Here is a 23,433-nt window from a genome sequence, read left to right as displayed (position 1 = left end):
ATGGAGGAGTTTCGATCAATTTTAGAAGAATGCCATTTGAGTGATATGGGTTGTATAGGATCCAAATATACCTGGACGAATGGACGGAGTGATGGTACATTCACAAAAGAACGATTAGATCGTGCTGTGGCTAATAAGGAGTGGAGAAGTATGTTTAAGGAGGTGGTTGTTCATGTGTTAGCTGGTTGTACATCTGATCATAAACCATTATTAATTGATTGTACAGAATTTGGGGAGGAAAAAGTAAGAAGTAAGCAGGGATTTAAATTTGAGGCCAAGTGGATGTTAGACGAAGAGTGTAGTACCATTATTCATGATGCTTGGGAAGGGATTGGGTTAGTAGAAAATCCGGTAATCAATGTATATTCTAAACTTGGGCGGTGCCAGGGAGATTTGTCAAGGTGGAGTAGGTGTAAGTTTGGAAATACTGATGAGGAACTAAAAAAGAAAACAAAGAGGTTGGAAGAGCTGCAACGTGATGAGGTTCTAGCGGATAGGGAAGAAATCACAAGACTCAAGGAGGAGATTGATTACATTATGGAGCAAGAAGACCACAAATGGAAACAAAGGGCCAAGCAACATTGGTTTAAGGAGGGAGATCGACATACGTCTTTTTTCCATGCGTGGGCAAGCCATAGAAGGAAGATAAATCAAATACAAAAGATCCAAGATGAAGAGGGGAGGGAGTGGAAAAAGCCGGAAGAGATTGCTAAAGCCTTTGTCAATTTTTACGAAGGACTCTTCACATCAGGTGGGACAAATGGAGTTGCGGAGGTCCTGGAGTCAATGGAGCCGAAGTGACAGATTGCATGAATGGGAGGCTGGTTCGGTGGTTTGAGGCAGCAGAGGTTGATTTGGCTTTGTCCCAAATGCAACCGATGAAATCTCCGGGTCCCGATGGCTTCGCAGCTTGCTTTTATCAAGAATCGTGGTCTCTTGTTAGAGAAGAGGTTAGTAGTGCTGTTTTATCTTTTCTGAATGAAGGAATATTTGATAGTGGAATCAATAACACATATATAGCTTTGATTCCAAAAATCAATAATCCTAAATGTATTTCTGAATATCGTCCTATAAGCCTATGTAATGTGTTCTACAAGTTAATTGCTAAGGTTCTAGCAAATAGGTTGAAGAAGGTTTTGCCTTCAATAATTTCTCCTAATCAGAGTGCATTTGTCCCGGGAAGATTAATTACGGACAACATCCTCGTAGCGTTTGAAGCTCTACATACTATGGATGTGAGGATGAAAGGGAAGACGGGGTATATGACTCTCAAACTCGACATGAGTAAGGCTTATGATAGAGTTGAGTGGGATTTTTTGGAGGCGGTAATGAGAAAGCTTGGCTTTGCAGAGAAATGGATTTCTTTGTGTATGACTTGTATTAGGACTGTGACGTATTCTGTGCTAATTAATGGTTAGCCCTATGGCAATATTGTCCCCACAAGGGGACCCTTTGTCTCCCTTTTTCTTTTTATTGTGTGGTGAAGGGTTAACTACTCTCCTTAACAAAGCGGAAAGAGATGGAAGATTTTCAGGTTTACCTATTACTAGAGGAGGAACGAGGCTAAATCATCTCTTTTTTGCTGATGATAGCCTCCTCTTTTGTAAGGCAAACACTCTTGAGTGGCTACATGTACAGGCTGTGTTGGAGGATTATGAGCAAGCGTCGGGCCAGAAGATCAATAGAAACAAGACAGCTATATTCTTCAGTCGGAATACAAGAGAGGAGGCAAATGAACATATTCTGTCAATTGGAGGGGTTAGTTCTACAAGGAGATATGAGAAGTATTTAGGGTTGCCAGCTATAATTGGTCGGTCTAAGATGAAGGCTTTTGAGGGGATAAAAGGAAGAATATGGGATCGTATGTATGGGTGGAAAGAAAAATTTCTTTCCCAAGCTGGGAAGGAGATTCTTTTGAAGGAGTTCAAGCAATTCCAACATATACTATGAGTGTATTCCAATTACCTAAGACTTTGTGCAATGATATTAGCTCTATGATGTCAAGGTTTTGGTGGGAAAATAAGGAGAATGATTCAAAAATGGCCTGGATGAGTTGGGAGAAAATGGGTAGAACAAGGGAGAAAGGTGGGTTGGGGTTTAGGGACATTGAACATTTTAGTATGGCATTATTGGCGAAACAAGGGTGGAGGTTGCTTAAAAATAAGGAGTCCTTAGTGGCAAAAATTTATAAAGAAAAATATTATCCCACTGGTAATTTTTTGGAAACTCCTCTTGGTAGGTCTCTTTCTTATGCATGGAGAAGTATTTGGAATGCTAAAAAATTGCTAAAGGAAGGGTTGGTGTGGAGAGTTGGGGATGGGTGCTCAATAAATATTTGGGAGGATAGATGGTTGGATTCTCCTTCAACTTATGCAATTCAATCTCCAGTCAGGGTACTAAATGAAGGAGCAAGAGTGTGTGATCTTATAGATAGTAATACTAATGGGTGGAATACGAGCCTAATTGAGGAGATGTTCTCTGAGGAGGAAGCTAGGAAAATTGGGGAAATGGTTATTTGTCCGAACTATCAACCAGACCAACTTAGGTGGGTGGGCAGTAAGAATGGGGAGTACACAATAAGGAGTGCATATCATTGGTCAAAACAGAGACGTGACAGGGAAGAGGGGTGCTGTTCTTCTAACACCAGTATGGGAGATCTATGGAAGGCTATATGGAAGATACGAATTCCAAGAGCAGTGGCTCTTTTTCTTTGGAAAGCATGTACGAATATATTGCCTACGAAGGAAAATTTACACAAGCGATGTATAGCTTCAGATCCGTTGTGCCCAGTGTGTGGTATTGTTCCGGAAACAGTGGGTCATGTTCTATGGAGTTGTCCGGCTGCAAAAGATGTCTGGTTGGAAAATATGATGAGAATCCAGAAGAGTACAAGTGATGAAGATGATTTTATCAATATTGTAGAGAAGCTCATGAGCCGGTTGGAAGAAGAAGATATGCAGCAGTTTTATTTTGTGGCAAGACAGGTATGGTTTAGGAGGAACAGATATGTCTTTGAAGATGAGTTTGCTTCCCCTTCGACAGTCAATAGAATTGCTCATGATCAGTTGGAAATGTTTAAGGTAGCAGAAAGTAGGCCAACACGGAGTATGTCGCAAACTGAGGAAATACTGGAAATGAGATGGGAGAAACCTCCGTGTGGATGGTTAAAGCTCAATTGGGACGCATCATTAGATAAGAAAGGGAGACGGATGGGAGTGGGTATAGTAGTTCGTGATCAGGAGGGTGTTTTATTGGTTGCTCAGTGCATGACCAGACCTCATATTTCAGACCCTGCCGTAGCAGAAGCAATGGGAGCATGGCAATCTGCAGCACTAATTAATCAGTTGGGGATGCAAAAGGTAGTAGTGGAGGGTGATGCATTACAGGTGATTCAAGATCTGCAAAAAGAAGGTCCTTGTTGGTGGAAATATGGGCATTTAATTGATGATGTCAAAGATATTCTCTCAAACGGACAACAATGGCAGTTTAGTCATGTTAAACGTTCAGCAAATATAGCTGCTCATAGGCTTGCACGTATGGCTTTAGTCATAGGTGAGGATATGTTGTGGAATGAGTCTATTCCAGATTGTTTTCGCGAAGCCGTGTATCACGAGTAAGCTCGGTTGATTTTAATGAAATCAGTCACAATTAAAAAAAAAAAAAAAAAAGATCGACAATTTGGTCCATTAATGATTAATATAATGCAAATAGAACAGCATTTAAACAGTCAGAAACATCTGTTTGAACAAATAAAATCTACTCCTACTTTTCTATTGCACGGAAACTCCGTCCTTCACTTTAGAGGATACGCCTACAATTGGATGCCGTTACGTAGGCTCTCTCTTGAAACTCCTAAAAATGAGTCATCCCCGCTTTTTTCGCAAACATTATCTCAGGATTAAAAAAATGACAAGCATTAGAAAAGTAATATATATATATATATATATATATATATATATATATATATATATATATATATATAAAAGTGTGGATAAAACAAGAGGTCTCACATGGCATACCATCTGAATCAATTAAATAGTAGTATATGGAAGAATCAAGGCGCAGTCACCGGCTTGACTGCTTTGGATCCGAATCTAGCTAATCCTTAACCAAGCACATGGTAATCCATTATTATTATGTTATTATTACTAATATATATTAATTTTTAGGAGAAAGTTTAGAAAATTCTTATCAACTTTCACTCGTTTTGACACTACTTCTAAAGTTTAAAACTCCAAATTAAAGGTATCGAATTTTTAATTTCTTTCAATTACTCAATTTCGTTTAGATTTTCGGTTAATTTTTGTTGAAATTCCCAAAAAACTTATGTTTTGTTTTTTTTCTTAATAAAAAAATAAAAAAATTGCAAAAATAATACATTTTTTTATATAAAAAATAAAATAAATTTCTAAATCTTCGTAATTTTTTATTTTATTTTTCTAATAAAAAAAATATGATTATTTTACAAATTTTGACAAAAATTAACAAAAGTTTTTAATAGAAATTTGTAATTGAAAGAAATTAAAAATTCAACCCTTACATCTTAATTAAGAGTTTTTTAACTTTAAAATCACTTTCAAAACACGTGAGAAATTTTATAAAATTTCTCCTAATTTCTATGTTATCAGAATAAGTTACTGAAATTTTGGAGTCATAATATATATAAATATATTAATTATATTAATTATATTCCAAGAAAGGTAGAGTTCAACCCAATGTCCGTGGTGGTCGCCATCAGACTTAGCCTCTTTCTCCCAACTCCCTTGATTTCAGCAATTTGTTTGCACAAAAAGGAGTAATACTAGTCTACTCTGCTTGTTCCACATACAAGTTATCCTACTTCCCTGGTGGGGCCCGGGGGTATCATTACTTTATGGCATGCGTCATTTGCACCATATCAAATATTATCATCTCCATTTCAAGACTCCATCATGTGTAAATATGGTAATTAAATAACTACCCTTACTTCATACTTAATTGATTGCAATGAGGGCATAAATTTTCTACAAAAATTAGCACCTAAAATGTCAAAAAATAAAATAAAATTAGCATATAAAAATGACAGGTGTCTTTTAAACTATTAAAAAAGGATTCAATACCTTATTCCTTTTGTAGTTTAACTATCTTTGTTTTTTACCTCTTAGTATTTATTTTTTGTCACAGAAAGTACTTATACTTTTTTTAAGGAGATGATATCTCCGTCCAAAATTTGATGGAGCGTCACATCAGTATCAATCACAAGTTTTGACACGTGTCAATATGATTATTTTAAAAAAATAATAATTTTTTAAAAAATTAAAAAATTATATTTTATTAAATTAAAGAAAAAAAAAAGTTGGGTGGCCATTTGGGAGGTGGCCTGGCCACCCCCATCTGGCCAGATTGGGAGTGGCGTGGCCCCCCATGGGCAGCTACCCCCATGGTCTATGGGAGTGGTTAGGCTAGGGCCGACAATTTTGACACGACCCGCGAACTCGACACGAACACGACACGAAAAAATAGGTATTGGGTTTGGATTAATCGGGTTCGGGTCGTAATCAGGTCTACCCGATTAAGACCCGGAAATTTCGTGTCTGGCGGGTCGACTGTGCGGGTCTGACGGGTCGACCCGCCAGACCCGCATAGTATCCGAGTCTGGCGGGTTGGCGGGTCGACTCGCCAGACCCGGTTTTTTTTTTTTTTTTCCTGGACCCGTCAACCTGGTTTTTTTTTTTTTTTTTTTTTTTTTTTCGCGTGAGGACTGAGGAGAGTTAGACGACTCACAGCTCACTCACGAGTCTCACGACTGTCACGTCAGTTACTTAACTTACTTTACTGATTACTCTTTACCATTTTGATTTTTGAACAAAAAATCAGTCTCTGTATTCTGTAACCTAACCCTCTCCCTGACTCCCTCTCACTCGGTCTCTCACTCTCCCATTGTATTGTATTAGAGCTAGAAAAGGTGGTCTAGTGATGATGGTAAGAGAGGATAGGCATGGATGATCAGTACTGGACTATATATAGAAAAATTAATGATATGGAATTATTGGTGCTAATTAACTCAATTAATTAATTTTGCTTCAAAAAAAAAAAACTCAATTAATTGCTGGCCCATGCATGTAAAACACTACAGATGAAATTCTAATGTCTACTAATGAAGAACTCCCTAAGCATTGATGCCATTGTTTGCTTCGGATAGCAAATTTGTGATCTTTAAAAAAACTTTACTGTACTTTACCTTGTTGTTGCTAAAATGAAAATCACTTAAATTATAACTATTCTATTATATTATACATTTTGATAAATGTATTTGCACAATTAAATAAGGGTCTTGGTCTTCTATGGCTCTCATGGAATTCAAAAATATTGAGTCTTGGCCCAGGGTTGGATGCTAAAAAAAATGTCTGGGAATTTGTATCTTTGTTCAAATTAATTTTTTAACACTTTTGTTACATGTGGGACTAAATTATAAGTGGACTATTTTAATAAATGAATTTACTTGTTTTAACTTTTAACTTTTAAGTTTAGGTGAAATTATGAGTTTAGTAATTTATTTTGGAGTACAATTTGTCAATTACGGTCACTTTCCAATTTTTTTTTTTTCTTATCCTTTATTAAAGCCTTTAATCTCTTAGAACTCAATTTTTTGCATTGACTATATTGATGTATTAGTATTATTATTACAATTTTGAATTTTAATTTTTTTTTTAAATTTTTTTTATAGTTTAGGGTAATCGGGTCGTGTCGGGTCGTGTCTACCCGTTTAGACCCGGTTATTCTAAACGGGTAAAACGGGTCGTGTTAGGTTATCCGGTTATTTTCGTGTCATAATCGTGTCAAACCCGATTACCCGTTTAGCTAAACGGGTCGTGTCTGGGTATAGGTTAATCGTGTAACGGGTACCCGCGAGTCATAATCGGGTCGTGTATGGGTACCCATTTTGCCACCCCCAGACTTATATTAGGCCACTGCCAAGGGCTTTTCGGCAATTTTTTTATTTTCCAATTGGCCCACCCCCAAGGCCCATGAGGAACCACCCCAGACCCGTCAATCTGAGGGTGGCTGGACCAACCCCATCGCCAAAGTGGGTGGTCAGCCACCCCAAATGGCGTAGCCACCTCCAAAAGTTTTTATTTTTTATTTTTTTAATTTAATTAAATATAATTTTTTAATTTTTAAAAATTATTATTTTTTAATTAATTATATAGACACGTGTTAAACCGTGATTGGTACTGACGTGACATTTCGTCAAATTTTGGACGAAATTTTGACGAAGGTACAATTTCCGTCTTTAGGCAATTCAGAGGTACCTCATGTGATAAAAAGTAAAAACCCAAAGGGTAAAAAATAAAAAAAATAAAAATTAAACCACATAGGTGTATATAAGGTATTTAGCCCATTAAAAAAAATGTAAGAAGAATATACTATTAAAAAAATATGTACTTCTTATACGATATTTTTAAAGGCTAATTTATAAGCAATTTTCTATAAATCAATTTGTAGAAAATTTGTGTCATTATATTAAGGATTCAATTGATTTGCAAAATAGGTCGTTGGATAGAATGACTAGTCAGTTTAGTCATATAGAATAACTATTTTTTTCTTTTATTTGATAAAAGCCTATCCCTAATAATAGTTATTCCATTACAAAGATGAATTCTGCTAAACACTTAAAGGAATAACTATCCCAAAAGATAGAGAACGTTTTCTAAACAAAACAAAACTCCTAATATTATGTTTTTTAATTTTCTTTCAAACTAAAAAAAAAAACTTAGACGTTGAATCTATGGCCACCTGTAACAGTCTCGGGGGTTTGTTGCACCTCACCCGAAGACCCTCGGGGTCCAATCCATTGTAGTGGTCGCCCACCCACAAACTCAACGTTTTTTTTTTTTAGAAGCAAGAAATTAGTTAGTTGAAACTTGAAAGAAGAGAGAGGTCGGTCCCTCCATTAGAAAAAATAGACGGTAAAAAGAAAGAAAACAGGAATTTTTGAGGGAGGGCGCTCCATCATTTTCACGGGAGAGAGTGTCGGTGGTGTAAATAGGGAACTCAAAGCCCTTTGGGTGTTAAGCTTTCCATTTCAGCTTCCAGAACCACAGAAACAGTCACTCGCTCTCCTATACCAAATCCTTGTTAACCTAAATCAGGTGAGAGGGAGGGAGAGGGAGGGAGAGAGAGAGAGAGACAATGGGGGTGGACTTGAGGCAAGTGGTGGCCGGGATACTCACGCTCACCATGTTCGTGATGCTCGGGAACATGATCAAGCGTGACCATTTTGATTCTGCCGAAGTAACCTCTCTCTCTCTCTCTCTCTCTCTGATCCAATCCTATTTCATTGTATACTGTTACTTTCTCTACATCTGATCTGTTTCATTTCACTTCAAACCATATATTCCTGTTGCATTTTTTTTTTTCGTGGGATATGTGTTGTATGTGAATTTTGACAGAATTATTTGCTCCATCTCTGTTTGTTTGGTGGGAAAAATAGAGAAGAGAATGCAAATAAAAGAAAATTGAACTTTTCAGATTTGTACCTGTATAATCTGATCAAAATTTTCATATAAGTTCAAGATTTTTCGTTTTCTTAAATTTATTTAGCAACAAGAGCAATAATTTATTTTTCCTTCCTTTTGAATTTTATCGATCTGCATTTTTGCCGTCGCCAAGAGCTGCAAGCTCTAGATGAATTCACGTAAAATTTAATTGAATTTTGTTTGTTTTCTCACAATGAGTGACCGATATTCTCTTAAAGGAAAAACTTCCAGGCGGCGCAAGCAATGTTAATTTAGATGGTGGTGAACTTGGGGAGCAGGGTCTTGTTTCTCTTTCGAAAAGGAATGGGGGGCTTTGGAAGGAGGACGACCAACAACTAAAACCGTGTTGGGATAAGCCGGTTCTGGGTAACGTTTGATTTACTACTTAGAAAGCGACCAATACTTTCATATTTATATGGGAGGGACATTAACGAAAATTTTCATCCGCTGCTTTGTTTTGCAGACGATGTAGAGCCCACGGACGGTTTTGTCACTTTCTCATTAACTAATGGCCCTGAGTACCATGTCTCACAGGTAGCGCAATTAACATTTCTGATTAATAGACTGAGTTCTTGCATTGTAACGTTGGATGTATCACTTAGTTGAGTGTTTTTGTCTGACAGCCAAAAAATTTATTTTTAATAATGTTGTTTGTCCAGACGTTGTCTTTTATTTAACTAAAAAATCAATGGAAAAACATAGTGTATTTTCATATATCATACTTTATAAGTGCAAAAATTTATTTGTAGTGGTAGTTATAAATAACTATATAGATGTCAGTAATTATGCTACTGCCATTTCCTTTGTGTTTGTGAAGTACATATGAGAAATTTAGAGTCTTAATGAGGTTATCTTGTGTGCTGGCACAAATTCAGGAAGACAACTCAAAAGACCCATTCTTTAGTTTTTCATGGTGAGCTCAGTAACTAAAATCAGTCTGAGCTGATGAACTAGTTGGTTGTGTACATAGAAACAGGCTTTACATCTTGACCTTCAATTCATAACATCTAAACTTCTTGGCGTCAAGAAGTGCCCATCATTTCTTTATGATATTTGTCTTCTGATTTGTTTAATTAAACTTAAACTTCTCACGCTTTTAATACAATTTGTTGATTACTTATTAAAAAAAATTAAACTTAAACTTCTTTCTCTTCTTATTCTCCCATATTATGATTCTCCAACAAGTCAGATTCTCAATCCAAGTTTGCAACTTCATGGATTCCATGATTTATTTTGCAACTCAAGTGCAACATCATATTGCATCAAGTCTTATATGGTTTTGAAGGTCAAATACTTAAGATTCCACAGTTGAGAAAAATTGTTAATCTGGGTTATTGCTTCATTAAGTGATGGTTAGGAGTTATTATGTATCTTGCATTTATTTTCTTTGAGTCCAAGTTAGCCTTTTATTGGATTTTATTAGATCGGTAATTTACCAGTCAAATTAGTATTCCTGGCCCTAGTAGGTTATGTAAAAGTTTATATAAATACGCTTCATTGTACTCACAAAATTTAGATGTAATCAAAAGAATTCAGTTGTTTTCAACAAATTCAGATGTTTGATTAGTGGAATGCTTGAGTGATTTGAGTTTTGAGACAGGGGTGCGTAGAGGGTTCTTCCCTTATTTCTTAATTTTTCTCGGCCACACCATTACCATACACATCACTGTTCATGCAGCCCCTGAATAGCTACAAAATTCCTTTTTTTTTCTTCCTCATTGCAACCCTAAATCAACCCTCTTTCCCTTTCCTTATCAAAACCGCAAAAGCCTATGTATTGTTCCTAGCTATTATCCACTAAATAAACCATATGCCTACAACAAACATCATATTGTTATCAAAGTGAAAGATAACCCATCTTTTCGCCATTCTAGTTCAGAGGGCTAATGTCACTTGCAAACAAATCCCAGATCTGGAAGTTGATATCTCGAATGATACAATGCACTTGAATGAGTAGCTCTACTTAAAGCTCAAGTTGAATACTACAAGTTGAAATTTATTTGCATCTTAAAGAGCTCAGTAATTTTTTTTTTCCCATACATCTTTTACTCCTATTGTGCCTCATGAGACAAATAGTAAAAGTTGTGATGTACAGCCGACTTTTCCATCATTGGCTGCTCTCTGCTTTGGATTCACAATAACTTAGAATTCTGGCAACAATGAAGGTTTAAAAATCAGCGAGTTTTTGTCCAAGTTCATACCCAATGCTCCAATTGCTTTTGGAGCCAACTTTTCTTCTATTTCTCATCAACGCAAACTCCTTGATGTCAACGTTGAGGAGTTTGAGACCAAAATTGTAGCTATAAAAGATGAGAACAAAGATGATGATTATAATGTTGAGGTGAAGGATGTGAAAGCCAAGTGAGAAAATTTTGGATGGTTGGTGGCCCGAGGAAAGATCCTTACTATGGACAAGGTCCGAAAGTGGCACATAATTGTGGTTGATTCGTGTTGTTTATGAAAAAAGAATGGGGAGACCGTGGACCATCTTTTGCTTCATTGTGAGGTTGCTTGTGCCATTTGGAATGTTTTCTCAGTTGATTTGAGTTGCCTTGGGTCACACCTAGACGAATAGTCGATTTGTATGCTTGTTGGTTGACTACTGGTAACACTTGGAGTGTTGCTCTGTAGAAGATGGTGGCTTCGTGCCTTTTGTGGTATCTCTGGAAGGAAATGAATGAAAGAAGTTTTGAGGGCTATGAAAGGACTTTAGAGAGGATATTAAATCTTTATTTTCAACATTTTGTATCTTTGGACAATTGTTTTTGTTTCTCCTTTGGTGATTAGTTATAATTATTTTCTTGTTCTTTTTGCCCCTACTAGCTTGGTGGCTTCTCTTGTATACTTCCTGTGTACCTAGGGACGCCTTACGCTTTTAATGATATTTCGATTACTTATAAAAAAAAATAAAATAAAGGTACTTGTTACTTCAAGAATTCACATTGTAAAAGGCTGTTTAGTAACCTATTCCTTAAGATATCCTTTTTGATGCTATTAACATGTTGATCAATGTTATGATCTTTTGAGAAAAAATCTCAGTTGTTTCATCTGCATTTGCATTCAGAAGTATGTTTCCAAACTATTAGGGTTTACCTTCTATTATAACATGGAGTATGTTTCCCAAGCAGTTTTATTAATAATCTCTTTTGTCATTGACTTGTTATTTTTAATCAGTTATCTACACCGGAGTAGTTATAAAAAAAATATTTTTTCCTTCATAATTTTACTTATCTGTTCCCTGGTATTTGCCTTCCTCAGATTGTTGATGCAGTTGTAGTGGCAAGATATCTTGGAGCGACTCTTGTCCTTCCTGACATTAGAGGAAGCAAACCAGGTGACGAGAGGTTAGTGCTGTCCACTACCATTAAAGAACCAGTTTTCCTATTAATTCTTCTAGTTATATGAAGATGGAGTATTTCTTTCATTGTTCTATTGTTGTCAGAGTTCTTGTTTTAGTGTGTTTTTTCTAAACAACAATATTAATGAGCTGCTTAAAAAAAAATATGGTAGAGTTTGAGAAAAGCTTTCATGGCACTGAGCTATATCACTCCACATGAAAAGATATAAAATACTCATCTCCCCCAGTAGTTCAATCCTGGAAAGAATCTTCTTATTTTGTTCCTTTTAGTATCTTTCCATTTTGGGGACAGGGAAAGGGAAGACGTTGGGACATTGGATATATGGTATAAATAAGCAAAACTAAGATTTTCATGTTAATGATTGAGCCCTTTTACAACCCATTTTTGTTTGTGGTGATAGATTGGTAATTCAATTTTATGCCTTTATGTTTCATGTTATATTTCTTTATGGGTTTTCATATTATTCGGTTTGTGTTGTTATCTATAAAATGGTTTGTTGCAGGTAACAGTAATGCTAAAGTGAGTGGTGGTATGATAAGATGGTTAGAAACAAAAACTTCCCGCTATAGCAAACGCACCCACCCACGAGAGAGTTTTGTGGGTAGTTGAAGACAAGCACCCACCATGAAAGAAGAGTCTTGCCAATTTGAATTCACTTAATCACTAATGCCGCATTTAGTTGAGTTTGTTGTTTTAACATCTGTTCCCCTCCCAAACACTAAGTGTGTAAAACTTGTACATCAGGTTTGTTTTACCTCAGGCTGGGTGGTGTTAAGGCCATACTCAGCCAAACTCATGTTTGGTACTGAGAACTTGTCCAAGCTTGGGTCAGCCTCTGCTCTCATATGGATGAACTTTTGTGTTAGGTCTGCCCAATTTACTATTTTAGCCATGTGACACTGGATCATATGAACTATGAAGGCATCGTATTGGTATGTGTCAAGTCTGACATTGAGTGTGTACTAGGTAGAATTGAGCTATATAAGTAATTATAATGGAGGTCCAATTTTGAACTTTTTTGATTTTGTATACTTCATGTGTACTAGAGCTATGCCCTTTTTAATGAAATGCATTAATAAATAATAATAATAATAATAATAATTATAATGGAACTCCAATAATGACCACTTTTTTTTTATGGTTATGGTGCAAGCGTGGTATGCATGTTCTTAGGTAGTGACAAGTTAGGTCCCTCATTTTCTCCGCAGCAATTTCTTTGTGATAGTTACCTGACCTATTAATTGGGACCTAGGGAAAAATACTTGCCGACTTATTCTTATTATTTCTGTAAAATAGTCATCATCCTTCTGTGTGTGGAAGCTTCCTCTCTCTCAAACAACCCTGGCTGCCACCCCCCCCCCCCCCCCCCCCCCCAATGTTGAAGGTAAGTCTTACGAGTTTTCAAAAGAAGCAGGGGTTGTTGGAAGCCAATATGCATCCCATGCACATGAAATGCAGTGGAAGAAAACCAAGAACGGACTCCATGTAGTGCACGCATCACAAATTTGCAGAACTAAACACAAGCTTAAAGCGAGACAAGCAATAGCATACCTTTGCTTGTGTAAATCCAAAACCAGGTTTCTGTACTCTTGAAACCCCTTTGATCTTCTCAATGACTATTAAAGGCCAAGAGTGTGGGCTTTCTACACAAGAACTCTCAAAGGTAGCCGTGTAGCACTTGGGAGAAAACTTGGAGACAAAGTTTCTTCTTTCTCTCCACGTAGCTGCACACACCGCCTTGGATTTTTTACTCATGTTTGGGCCAACCCCTATTGGGGTACGTATAGCTTGACGAGGGATGCTAGTGAAAAATAAAACCTAGTTTCAATGGGCTTAAGACATTTGTCATCTCATGACTTGTCCAGAGTTACCATTAATTATAACTTACTATAAATTGTAGTTGCACTCTAGGATTTATTGAATTATACAAGAGCTCCCTGACTTCTTATGTGAAATAAAGTTGCAATAAATTACTGTCACTTTATTTTCACTAACTCTTTATTTCTTGAATTCCTGATTTAATCTCTTGATTATTGTTATTCTCTTAGAATCCAATTCTATTGAGTATATTTATTTTAGTAAGTTCCTAATAAAGTGCTTAGGCCCGAGTCTCAAAACAATGAATTCCCATTAATCCATCTCAAGGGGATGTTTCGTATCTCATAAAGAGATTGTTGATTCCGTCTTTAATATTTCTAGCTTTCAGGAGTTTTTTTTTTTAATTTTTTTAATTTATTTTATTCTTTTTTGTTTAAATGTATCTCTTGTATATTCTTTGTGTACTTGGGTTGGCGCCTTTGCACTTTTAATGAATTCTGATTACTAATAACTAATAGTTAGTTAGGCTGATGATTTTGTAGTAATGCCATCCTTTTTTTTAAGTGTTTTAAAAATAGGATTTGGAGAGTAACTTACTAGATTTTTTTTTTTTTTTTTTTTTTTTTTTTTTCTTTTCCAGGAGCTTTGAAGATATTTATGATGTTGAGAAATTTGTAAAAAGCTTGGATGGGGTGGTGAGAGTGGTGAAAGAGCAGCCAGCTGAGATATCAACGCGAAATCTTGCTGTTGTGAAAGTCCCTAATCGGGTAACGGAAGACTACATTGTGGAACACGTCAAACCAATTTATAAGCATAAGGGCAACATACGGCTGGCTACTTATTTCCCTTCAGTGAACATGAGAAAATCAGCAAAAAACGGTTATGATTCAGTTGCATGTTTGGCAGTGTTTGGAACTTTGCAGTTGCAACCTAAGATTCAGGAAGTTGTTGACTCAATGGTTGAGCGTTTAAGAACTTTAAGCCGAAAGTCAGATGGCCAATTTATAGCCGTAGACTTGAGGGTTGATATGTTGGAGAAGAAGGGTTGCCTTGAAAATGGTGAAGCTGGAACAAGAAGTTGTTATAATGCACAAGAGATTGCTGTTTTTCTGAGGAAGATCGGATTTGACAAGGATACCCCAGTCTATTTGACTGAATCAAGGTGGGAAAGCAGCCTTGATGCTCTAAAGGATCACTTCCCTAAAACTTATACAAAGGTGAGGTATCTCTTTATTCTGCCTTGATTCCTTGTGCTTGTTTGTTCACTTCAATTTTCGGTAACTGGTTGAACCAAATCATTGTTTATGATATATGAATGCCCATCCTTCTTCCAAGAGGCACCAGTATTATTGATATCATCATAGTCCTAAATTTCAACTTCTTCACCTCTGGAAATTATTGCAGGAAAGCATAATACCTGCAGATAAAAAGGCGAAGTTCTTGGATTCTGAAGGTTCTGAATATGAAAAGGTTATCGATTTCTATATATGTTCTCAGAGTGATGTTTTTGTACCAGCCATCTCTGGCCTTTTCTATTCCAATGTGGCTGGTAAGAGAATCGCTGCTGGTAGGACTCAAATACTTGTTCCAGCCAATATTCCAGAATCCTCTGCTTCTGCCTCAGATTTCATCACTCATTACGTTTCCAAGAAGAATCACTTGGCCTATTCATGTTTCTGCTAGTTTCATTCAAAGAAGGTAATGCTTGCTTTACGATTTACCTTGGTCAAAGCTCTGCGACGGGTCAAATATATTATTCAATACGTAATATGGGGTTGGAAGTACCCTAAACAGAAGCTTTTCTATTTGGGTGATTTCTTAAATGTTTTTTCAATAGGCAGGAAGTTTCCAAGCTGTTCTAGTTTATATGTTGTATTATATATGTTCACAAACATTTCCCTATTTCTATCCTTTGTAACATTTGAATCCATGTTTTTTCATATTTGTTGAATGAAAGGATTGTTTGTAGTAATCGAAGATGCTCTTTCTTCTTGATATCTTTTGTTCGAGAGGAACATGTGGGTTTCCTTCATCGTTGAGAAATTTTGGGATTCATAACAAGATATACGCTCCATTTATGAATTCTACCAGGCGTTTTGGATTTTTTATTTTATTAAAAGAAACTTTTTAAAGAGCCTACGGTTGAAGAAAAGTGAAATTTATGAATTATGAGGAAGGGTAGGTACGTAATATGAAAATTTGCATAATCAATGTTTCTTGTTTCTCTAAACATATGGCTCGATGGCTGAATCACAGGCCTCTCACCACCATTTTCCTGCGGATCTGCAAGCCATGCTCACAAATTCACAATCCCCATTTCTTCCTTCATATCTGCGTTCATCCATGCCAAATTTGTACAACTAATGTTCAGAACCTCTCACTCTTATCATATCTGCACTCACCCACTCCAAATTTGCATGAGCCGTTGTTTACAGCCTCCTCCTCCCCAAGAGGCCTGTCTAAACTGGCACCTCTTTCTCCAATTTGTGAACTGAGTTTCCTCCAAAACCCATCTTTGCCTTTGAAATACACTTCAAACATGTCAAACCAACAATCTTTGGTCGTCTCAAACTTGTTTAACAATCGATCAGCTCACAGGTAGGTTAGTTTTGGAACTCCTAAGACCAAAAGAAGAGGAGTCTTTCAAGAGCCATGGGTTTAGAGATTCCTGTATGTGCTTGTGTATAATCTAGGAAAACCCTTTTGCCCAAAATGGAATCCCCTCTCCTCTAAAAGCTCTCAAAGCCCTCACATTGGAGAAATTACTTGATCCCAATACAAGCTGGCATTTTCAATCGTTATGGCATTGGTCGTCGTGGCTTCTCCAACTTCGTCCACCCATCCTCCCAAAAATGCGATTTAGCAAAGAGAGTGATCTATGTTACTTTATAAAAATTGACCCTATTTGTTAAAACTAGCCATAATATTCTTTTCATATCACAAGGGTTTAGTGTGAAAATTGTGAATTTTTGAGGATTTTGGGTGACTTTGTCAGTAAGCTGTCAAGTAGTCAACATGACGAATCACGCGTGAATGTGGGTTGAAGTCTCTGTAGTCTGTATGCTTTCATCATGAAAACGTCAGAAATCCATCATAACGACCCAAGTCTGAAAAATTGCTCATCTTTTGGGTTGGTTTCTTCGAGGAGTCGTGATGAACTCGTCATGATGAAGTAAGTCAAGGAAGGCTCCAAAACTGTGTGTGAGGTTTTGTTAGGAAGCCATAATGAACTCATCATGACGAAATAAGTTAAAAAGGGCTTTGGAATTCTTTGTGAAGTTTCATCAAGAAGCCATCATAAACTCTTATCATGATGACGAAGAAGATAAGTGAAGACCTTAAAACTCTCAGGTTGGTTTTGTGATCATGACACCATAATCACGTCATGACGAATTCGCGGCGATGCGTAACTGCCATCATGATGATAAGTTAAAGACCATTTCTTCACGAAGCCGTCATGACGACTTCTTGCAATCTGCACTAAATCTGAAGGGTTTCTTGTGACTTTTTAGAGTTCTTCCTTCTTTGTTTCCAAGAGAGGATGTACTAATCTGAGAGTTGCCCTTTTCTCAAAGTGTTGTTGTTGATCTAGCCACATCCATGCACTACCTTCATCCACCAAGGGTTTAAGGATTTACAGCGGGTTGTAAATTTCATTGTGTTTGTAATCTTGATCTTTATTATAGTAATATCCTGGCTTTGGCTGCCCCATAAAGTAATTTTTTCCTTTGATGTGTTTATTGGATTTCCTCTTTATTACAAAAATACTTGTGTAAGGATTGTGATGTTCTTTGATTATTTTTTATTTTTTATTTAATTTATGCATATTTATTGTTGTTTACTTGCTTTGGGGGTTTGAACAATTGTTATCAAAGCTTTGTTCACTCAGGTTTAGACTTGTTGAAATATTTTTAAAATTAATATTTATAGATATTATTTTGTGTTTTCAGAATATTTTAAAATAGAAAGTTTTAAAGAGCATTGAATGAAGAGAGACTTACATTAAAAAGAAAAAAAGTGAAGTTGACATTTATAAGGCCCAACAAACTTTAAACTATTAGAAATGTTTGGGTGTATACACACTAATGTATACTCTAGTACGGTGTGAAGCACCGGACGCACAGGCGTGTGGCATGGGTTGTAGGGCGCTAGTGGTGCCTTGATGGCGCACTTGGCACTTGGCATCGGAGCGATATGATCATGACCATTCATTTTTGGACGGTTAAGATTGTTCGATCAAGTAGTTTAATTTAAACCGTAGGATGCTTCTTAGGTAGATCCAGTGGTTGGATTTACTGGATTGTAATTAAAGTTTTATGGGTTTCATTGTATTGTGGAGAAATATTTGTTGTTACCCTTTCGCATACCATATCTTATGGGCGCAAATAATTTCTTAAGGAAAGCAACGTTGTAACATACGTTTCTATATTTTTTCTATTTCTTTTACAAGACTCACATCTTGAGAGACTTCTTATTCTCCTGTTGTCATTGATCCTACCTTAACTTAAAGAAAGGTTGGGTTAAGCTTGCAGATAATTATGAGAAATGGTACAAAGAGAAGCAACTAGAACAATCGAAGCCTGAGTGCCATTTTCAATTGTGTTTCCTCTACTTTCATTCCCTCTAGTTTCTCAAAGAGGTGATCCCACATAGTGTCCATAACTTTATTTAGTGAACCCATCTGATTCAATAACTCATCACGTTGCTATTGAATGTAAAACACTTTGGCTCACAATTCTCACAACTAGGGGTGCAAAGGCGGTTACGGTTAGCGGTTAGTGGCAATAACCGCTAACCGTAACCGCCTTAGCGGTTAGTAGATTTCACTAACCGCAACCGCTAACCGCCTAACGGTTAGCGGTTAGCGGTTAACCGCCGGTTAGCGGTTAGCGAAATAGATAACCGCCCGCTAACCGCTTTTTTAAAATTGGGTTTTTTTTTTTGCTTTTTGAGCTTTCTTTAAGGCTTTTTGGGCTTTTTTTTACCCTCATTTTTTTTTCTTGTATTTTTAATATCTTCTAAATCCTAAATTCCTAAAGTATCTAATAATGCTTTAATTAAATTGTAGACTTGTAGTTATAAGTAATATATTGTTTAATTCAATTGAATCAATTGTGATTATCATTGTACATGAATCATATGATTAACTTGTAGACTTATGACTTATGAGTTATGTCATATTATATATGCATTATTTATTATTATATAATCATATGATTTAATGATCAAGTCATCATGTGATATAATCATATCAATTATAGTGATAATATATAAATTACTAAAATTATAATGATAATACATTAATACTTAAATTGTGTTTATAAGTAACACATTGGTCATTGTTTAATCCAATATCAATTACTTAATTTGATATTATATGAATCATATCATCATTGTACATTAATAATATGATTCACTTGAAGTCTTGAATAAAATATTTGAATTGTCATTGAATCATATGATTAAGTATTGATATTATACATTTATATTATTCATATACATATGTAGACTTATATAGACTTATAACATATATAGACTTATAAGTTTATAACATACATTGGAAATAAGTCTCTAGATATTTAATTGATGTATTAGTATGAATTGATATACTTATGAGTTATGTCATATTATATATGTATAATTTGTTATTATATAATCAAATGATTTAATGATCAATCTCATGTGATATAATCATATCAATTATAGTGATAATATATAAATTACTAAAATTATAATGATAATACATTAATACTTAAATTGTGTTTATAAGTAACACATTGGTCATTGTTTAATCCAATGTCAATTACTTAATTTGATATTATACGAATCATATCATCATTGTACATTAATAATATTATTCACTTGAAGTCTTGAATAAAATATTTGAATTGTCATTGAATCATATGATTAAGTATTGATACTATACATTTATATTATTCATATACATCTGTAGACTTATATAGACTTATAACATATATAGACTTATAAGTTTATAACATACATTGGAAATAAGTCTCTAGATATTTAATTGATGTATTAGTATGAATTGATATACTTATGAGGTATGTCATATTATATATGTATAATTTGTTATTATATAATCAAATGATTTAATGATCAATCTCATGTAATATAATCATATAGATTATAGTGATAATATATTAATACTTAAATTGTGATTTAATTATTTTTTTTTAAAAAAATTGTAATTTAATGATCAAGTGATTATATGATATAATCATATAAATTATAGTGATAATATATTAATACTCAAATTGTGATTTAATTATTTTTTAAAAAAATTGCGATTTAATGATCAAGTGATTATGTTATATGTATAAATATTTTTATAATTATAATTATAAAAATATATTATATAAAAAGGCGGTTAGCGGTTAGCGGTTACGGTTAGTAGACCCAATAACCGCTAACCGCTAACCGCTAGGCGGTTATAGCGGTTAGGCGGTTAGCGGTTAATGCGGTTAGGCGGTTAGGCGGTTAAGCGGTTGGCGGTTATAGCAAAACCGCCCGCCTTTGCACCCCTACTCACAACAGAGGAAAACAGGGAAGGAAACACTCTATTCACACACTATGGCCATGGAGAGAAGTCCCATCTCTTTAGATAATTGGAAATATGAAATGAGCTGAGCCTGAGCCTGAACCATCATTTTTTTCTTTGATCAGGGAAATGAATTATAGTTGGTTAATGGTTGGTGAGAGAAGTAGGTATAGAGGTATAGAGGTATAGAGAATTTCTACACGAGAGAAGTAGCTGCTTATCTAACTTTCAATACCCAAATAGAATGCTTATATGCTCAAGAGTTTTTTTATTTCTTTATTTTTTTATTTTTATAAAAAAAAATTTATTTTACTTTTATGAAGATTCTGACTTCAAATTCATGAGGTCTCAGCATAATTGCAGCATTTATACATCTACTTCAATTGCTTTCTCATGTGCAAGGTTAAAAGGATACTCCACAAACAATTCCAAGAGTGATTATGGTCATGCACATAGGAAATCAGGCAATGCCAGAAACAGTTGGTTATATATATAAAAACAACAAAGTTTTCAACCAGCCGTCTTAGCTCAGTGGTAGAGCGCGTGGCTTTTAACCACGTGGTCGTGGGTTCGATCCCCACAGACGGCGTTGCTCACCAATTTCAGTTGTGTATTTTTTTTTATTTGATTTGATTTTGACCCTCTGATTTATGATTTATCCGATCCACACACACACACACACACACATATATATATATATATATATATATATATATATATATATATATATCCGATCCTAGAGAGCAACCAGGAATACCTAACTAAGTTAATCCAACAATGTCTAATCATGAGTTTTATATATTACCTTTGGTTGGTTCCAAAGTTCAGAAAATAAATAAAACGATCCGATTATTCACAATAACATGACGACAAGCTCACGTAGAATAATACAAATTTTAATTTACCATTTAGTATGAATATTAACATATGATATATATGCACACACAAATTTTTTTAAAAATAATTAAACTATTAATAAGTGATATATATCACCCTTATATAACGAGTGAGATACATTTATCTTCTTCTCTTTATGAATGAGAGAATAATTTACAATATATCTCAATCGGTTCATTGAGTTTACCAGAACGGCATGATACAATAGATATCCCGGAAAATACGCTATGGACTCCATGAATTCCATTACACTATAGAGCAAAAGGTTAAAAAATAATAATAATCTATTTCTTTGCCTTCAAATCAATATAAATAATTTCTTAATTCTATATCATGTTATGAGGTTCAGTCTGACAGACCCACAGGCCAATCCAATGATCTTTGAGGCCCACAAGCCCATATAACACTTAATTCTCATTGGCCTATTACACAAGTAGCCAAAGAGAATGAGGGACTACTTAAAGGGAAGTATAGTACTCAGCCCACAATCCAGCCAGCCCAACCGTGGCTCCAAAAGGACTAGTGAGCGCTCACCAAAACCCAACCTTGTATGATGCACACATCCAAGAGGGAAACGCCTTATTAGGTAGCCATCTTCTATGGAAAGCAACATATGTGCCCACTTAGGAATGACGATTCACTAAAGGAATGAGCATCAAAGTCACCCACCCAATTGAAAGCCAAATTAATGGTCATCCGACGACAATTGCCTTATGAGAAGGCACACTACATAAATGAACCTTGCCTATAAAAGGTCAATAGGAGGCTAGACCAAGTATGCTCTTATCCCTTAATCTTCCTCCACCTTTTTCATTTTCACCCCATACCTCTATTGAATTACTGAATTAGGCATTGAAGGTGGTGTCGCTGCCTTCCCCCCCATCTCTCCATACACGTTACTTTGACGTCGGGTTGTCTTGCAAAAATCACAGATCGAAGACTAGGCATGCAAAGTCATTGTTGATTTTTTGCATCAATAGTTGGAGCCGTCTATGGGAACGACAATTCCTTAAAGATAAAAAGACTGCCCATGATGAATACTCAATTCAAGAAAACATTGTCCATGCTAACATCTATTTTAATTATCTACTCTAATTAAATATTATTTTTCAGTATTATTTTATTATATGCAAAGGGAGAGAGAGAGAGAGAGAGAGAGAGAGAGAAGGAAAAAGAAAGAATAAAAAAAGAGTAGAAGGTGCTATAGTAACTTTCAAATGCGCTAGATAAGTTGGCACAGACTGTTTGCCTAACCTCTAGATGTGGTACGGTTTGTCTTCCTCATGTATGAACTATCAAATCTCTTAATGAGTTACACACAATCAAGGGATAAGCATAACTCATCTTCGGTTAGTACGAATCGTCTACATAGATTACACTAAGCTAGGGTGTAGAACGATTTGTCTTCCCTAAGCATGGCCTATCAAACCCTCTTAATCATGTGTTAGTTAAAACCATTGCATAACCACTATTTTTATAATAACAAAAAATAAGAATGATTGGTTCAATTAGGATAAAAAGCTTTCTAAGACAACATAAGAATTTTATCAAGATTGAATATAAGCATTAAAGACCAATTCTCATAGTTATACAACCATTATGCATATAGAAAAACCCTAAATTAAAATACAATCAAACCATTGTTACTTAGAAAGGGCTACATCAACACCATATTGAGAAATTAGTTGCTCATGGCAGTGCTGGGATAGCCTTCTGCCATGTTCATCTTGTTGGGAATACATATGCAAATTAAAATTTGCACAGCAGAATGAATCATATTCCCATGCCCAAGAACACTTTATGAAGAACATATAAAGAACGATTGCTATTTCAATAAATAGCAAGAACGAAGATAACTTACTAGAAGATCTACGAATTTACGTTTTGAGTTATATCGAAAGAGTTATGATCCGTTGAACATTTGTCAACAGGTCTAGAATTCAGAAAAATCCAGCAAGCAGTTTTATTATGTAAAAAAAAAAAAATCTGTTTTGTGTGATAATCAAAGATTTATGAAATTTTGATTATGGAATATTTTGTATACATGATACAACGTATTGGAAACATAAAAGAAAATTTTTACAATCTTAATTTCATACAGATTACCTATTCTTGAAATTGGGTTTCAAGTTTATGCTTAAAGAGTATGAAATTATACAAAGTTTTCTTTGGTAAGCAATAAATGATTTATATTCAGTTAAAATCATTTGATTGTTTTTGGGTTGGTGTGATGATTTAAAAATCATACAAATGATGGTACCATGGTTGAAAAACCAAAATA

The 23,433-nt window shown here is 35.3% G+C and overlaps 2 protein-coding genes and 1 non-coding gene across 3 annotated transcripts; all 3 read left to right on the top strand.

Annotated features, from left to right (window-relative positions):
* On the top strand, positions 1 to 801 carry LOC132187927 (uncharacterized). The gene has a single exon (XM_059602348.2). The coding sequence runs from the start codon at positions 1 to 3 to the stop codon at positions 799 to 801; it is 801 nt and encodes a 266-aa protein (XP_059458331.1).
* A 7,179-nt stretch (positions 802 to 7,980) lies between these two features.
* On the top strand, positions 7,981 to 15,668 carry LOC132188242 (protein MANNAN SYNTHESIS-RELATED 1). Its single transcript, XM_059602659.2, has 6 exons — positions 7,981 to 8,274; positions 8,738 to 8,885; positions 8,983 to 9,053; positions 11,778 to 11,863; positions 14,337 to 14,913; positions 15,101 to 15,668. The coding sequence occupies exons 1-6, from the start codon at positions 8,173 to 8,175 to the stop codon at positions 15,377 to 15,379; spliced, it is 1,263 nt and encodes a 420-aa protein (XP_059458642.1). The 5' UTR covers positions 7,981 to 8,172; the 3' UTR covers positions 15,380 to 15,668.
* Positions 15,669 to 20,772: 5,104 nt separating this feature from the next.
* On the top strand, positions 20,773 to 20,844 carry TRNAK-UUU (transfer RNA lysine (anticodon UUU)). The gene has a single exon. It is a non-coding gene; the product is annotated as a tRNA-Lys (tRNA).
* Positions 20,845 to 23,433: the final 2,589 nt, after the last annotated feature.

The sequence above is a fragment of the Corylus avellana genome, chromosome 6, assembly GCF_965113065.1.
Source record: "Corylus avellana chromosome 6, dhCorAvel1.hap1.2, whole genome shotgun sequence".
Taxonomy (NCBI): domain Eukaryota; kingdom Viridiplantae; phylum Streptophyta; class Magnoliopsida; order Fagales; family Betulaceae; genus Corylus; species Corylus avellana.
Note: the sequence above shows the minus strand (reverse complement) of the source record. Positions and strands in the feature narration are given on the sequence as shown.

Excerpts from the sequence above, each read along its gene's own strand:
- LOC132187927 (XM_059602348.2), top strand. The coding sequence starts at position 1 with ATGGAGGAGTTTCGATCAATTTTAGAAGAATGCCATTTGAGTGATATG.
- LOC132188242 (XM_059602659.2), top strand. The coding sequence starts at position 8,173 with ATGGGGGTGGACTTGAGGCAAGTGGTGGCCGGGATACTCACGCTCACC. Across the intron at positions 8,886-8,982 it reads TTGGGATAAGCCGGTTCTGG|ACGATGTAGAGCCCACGGAC; the intron begins GTAACGTTTGAT and ends TTTGTTTTGCAG. Across the intron at positions 14,914-15,100 it reads TCCCTAAAACTTATACAAAG|GAAAGCATAATACCTGCAGA; the intron begins GTGAGGTATCTC and ends AAATTATTGCAG.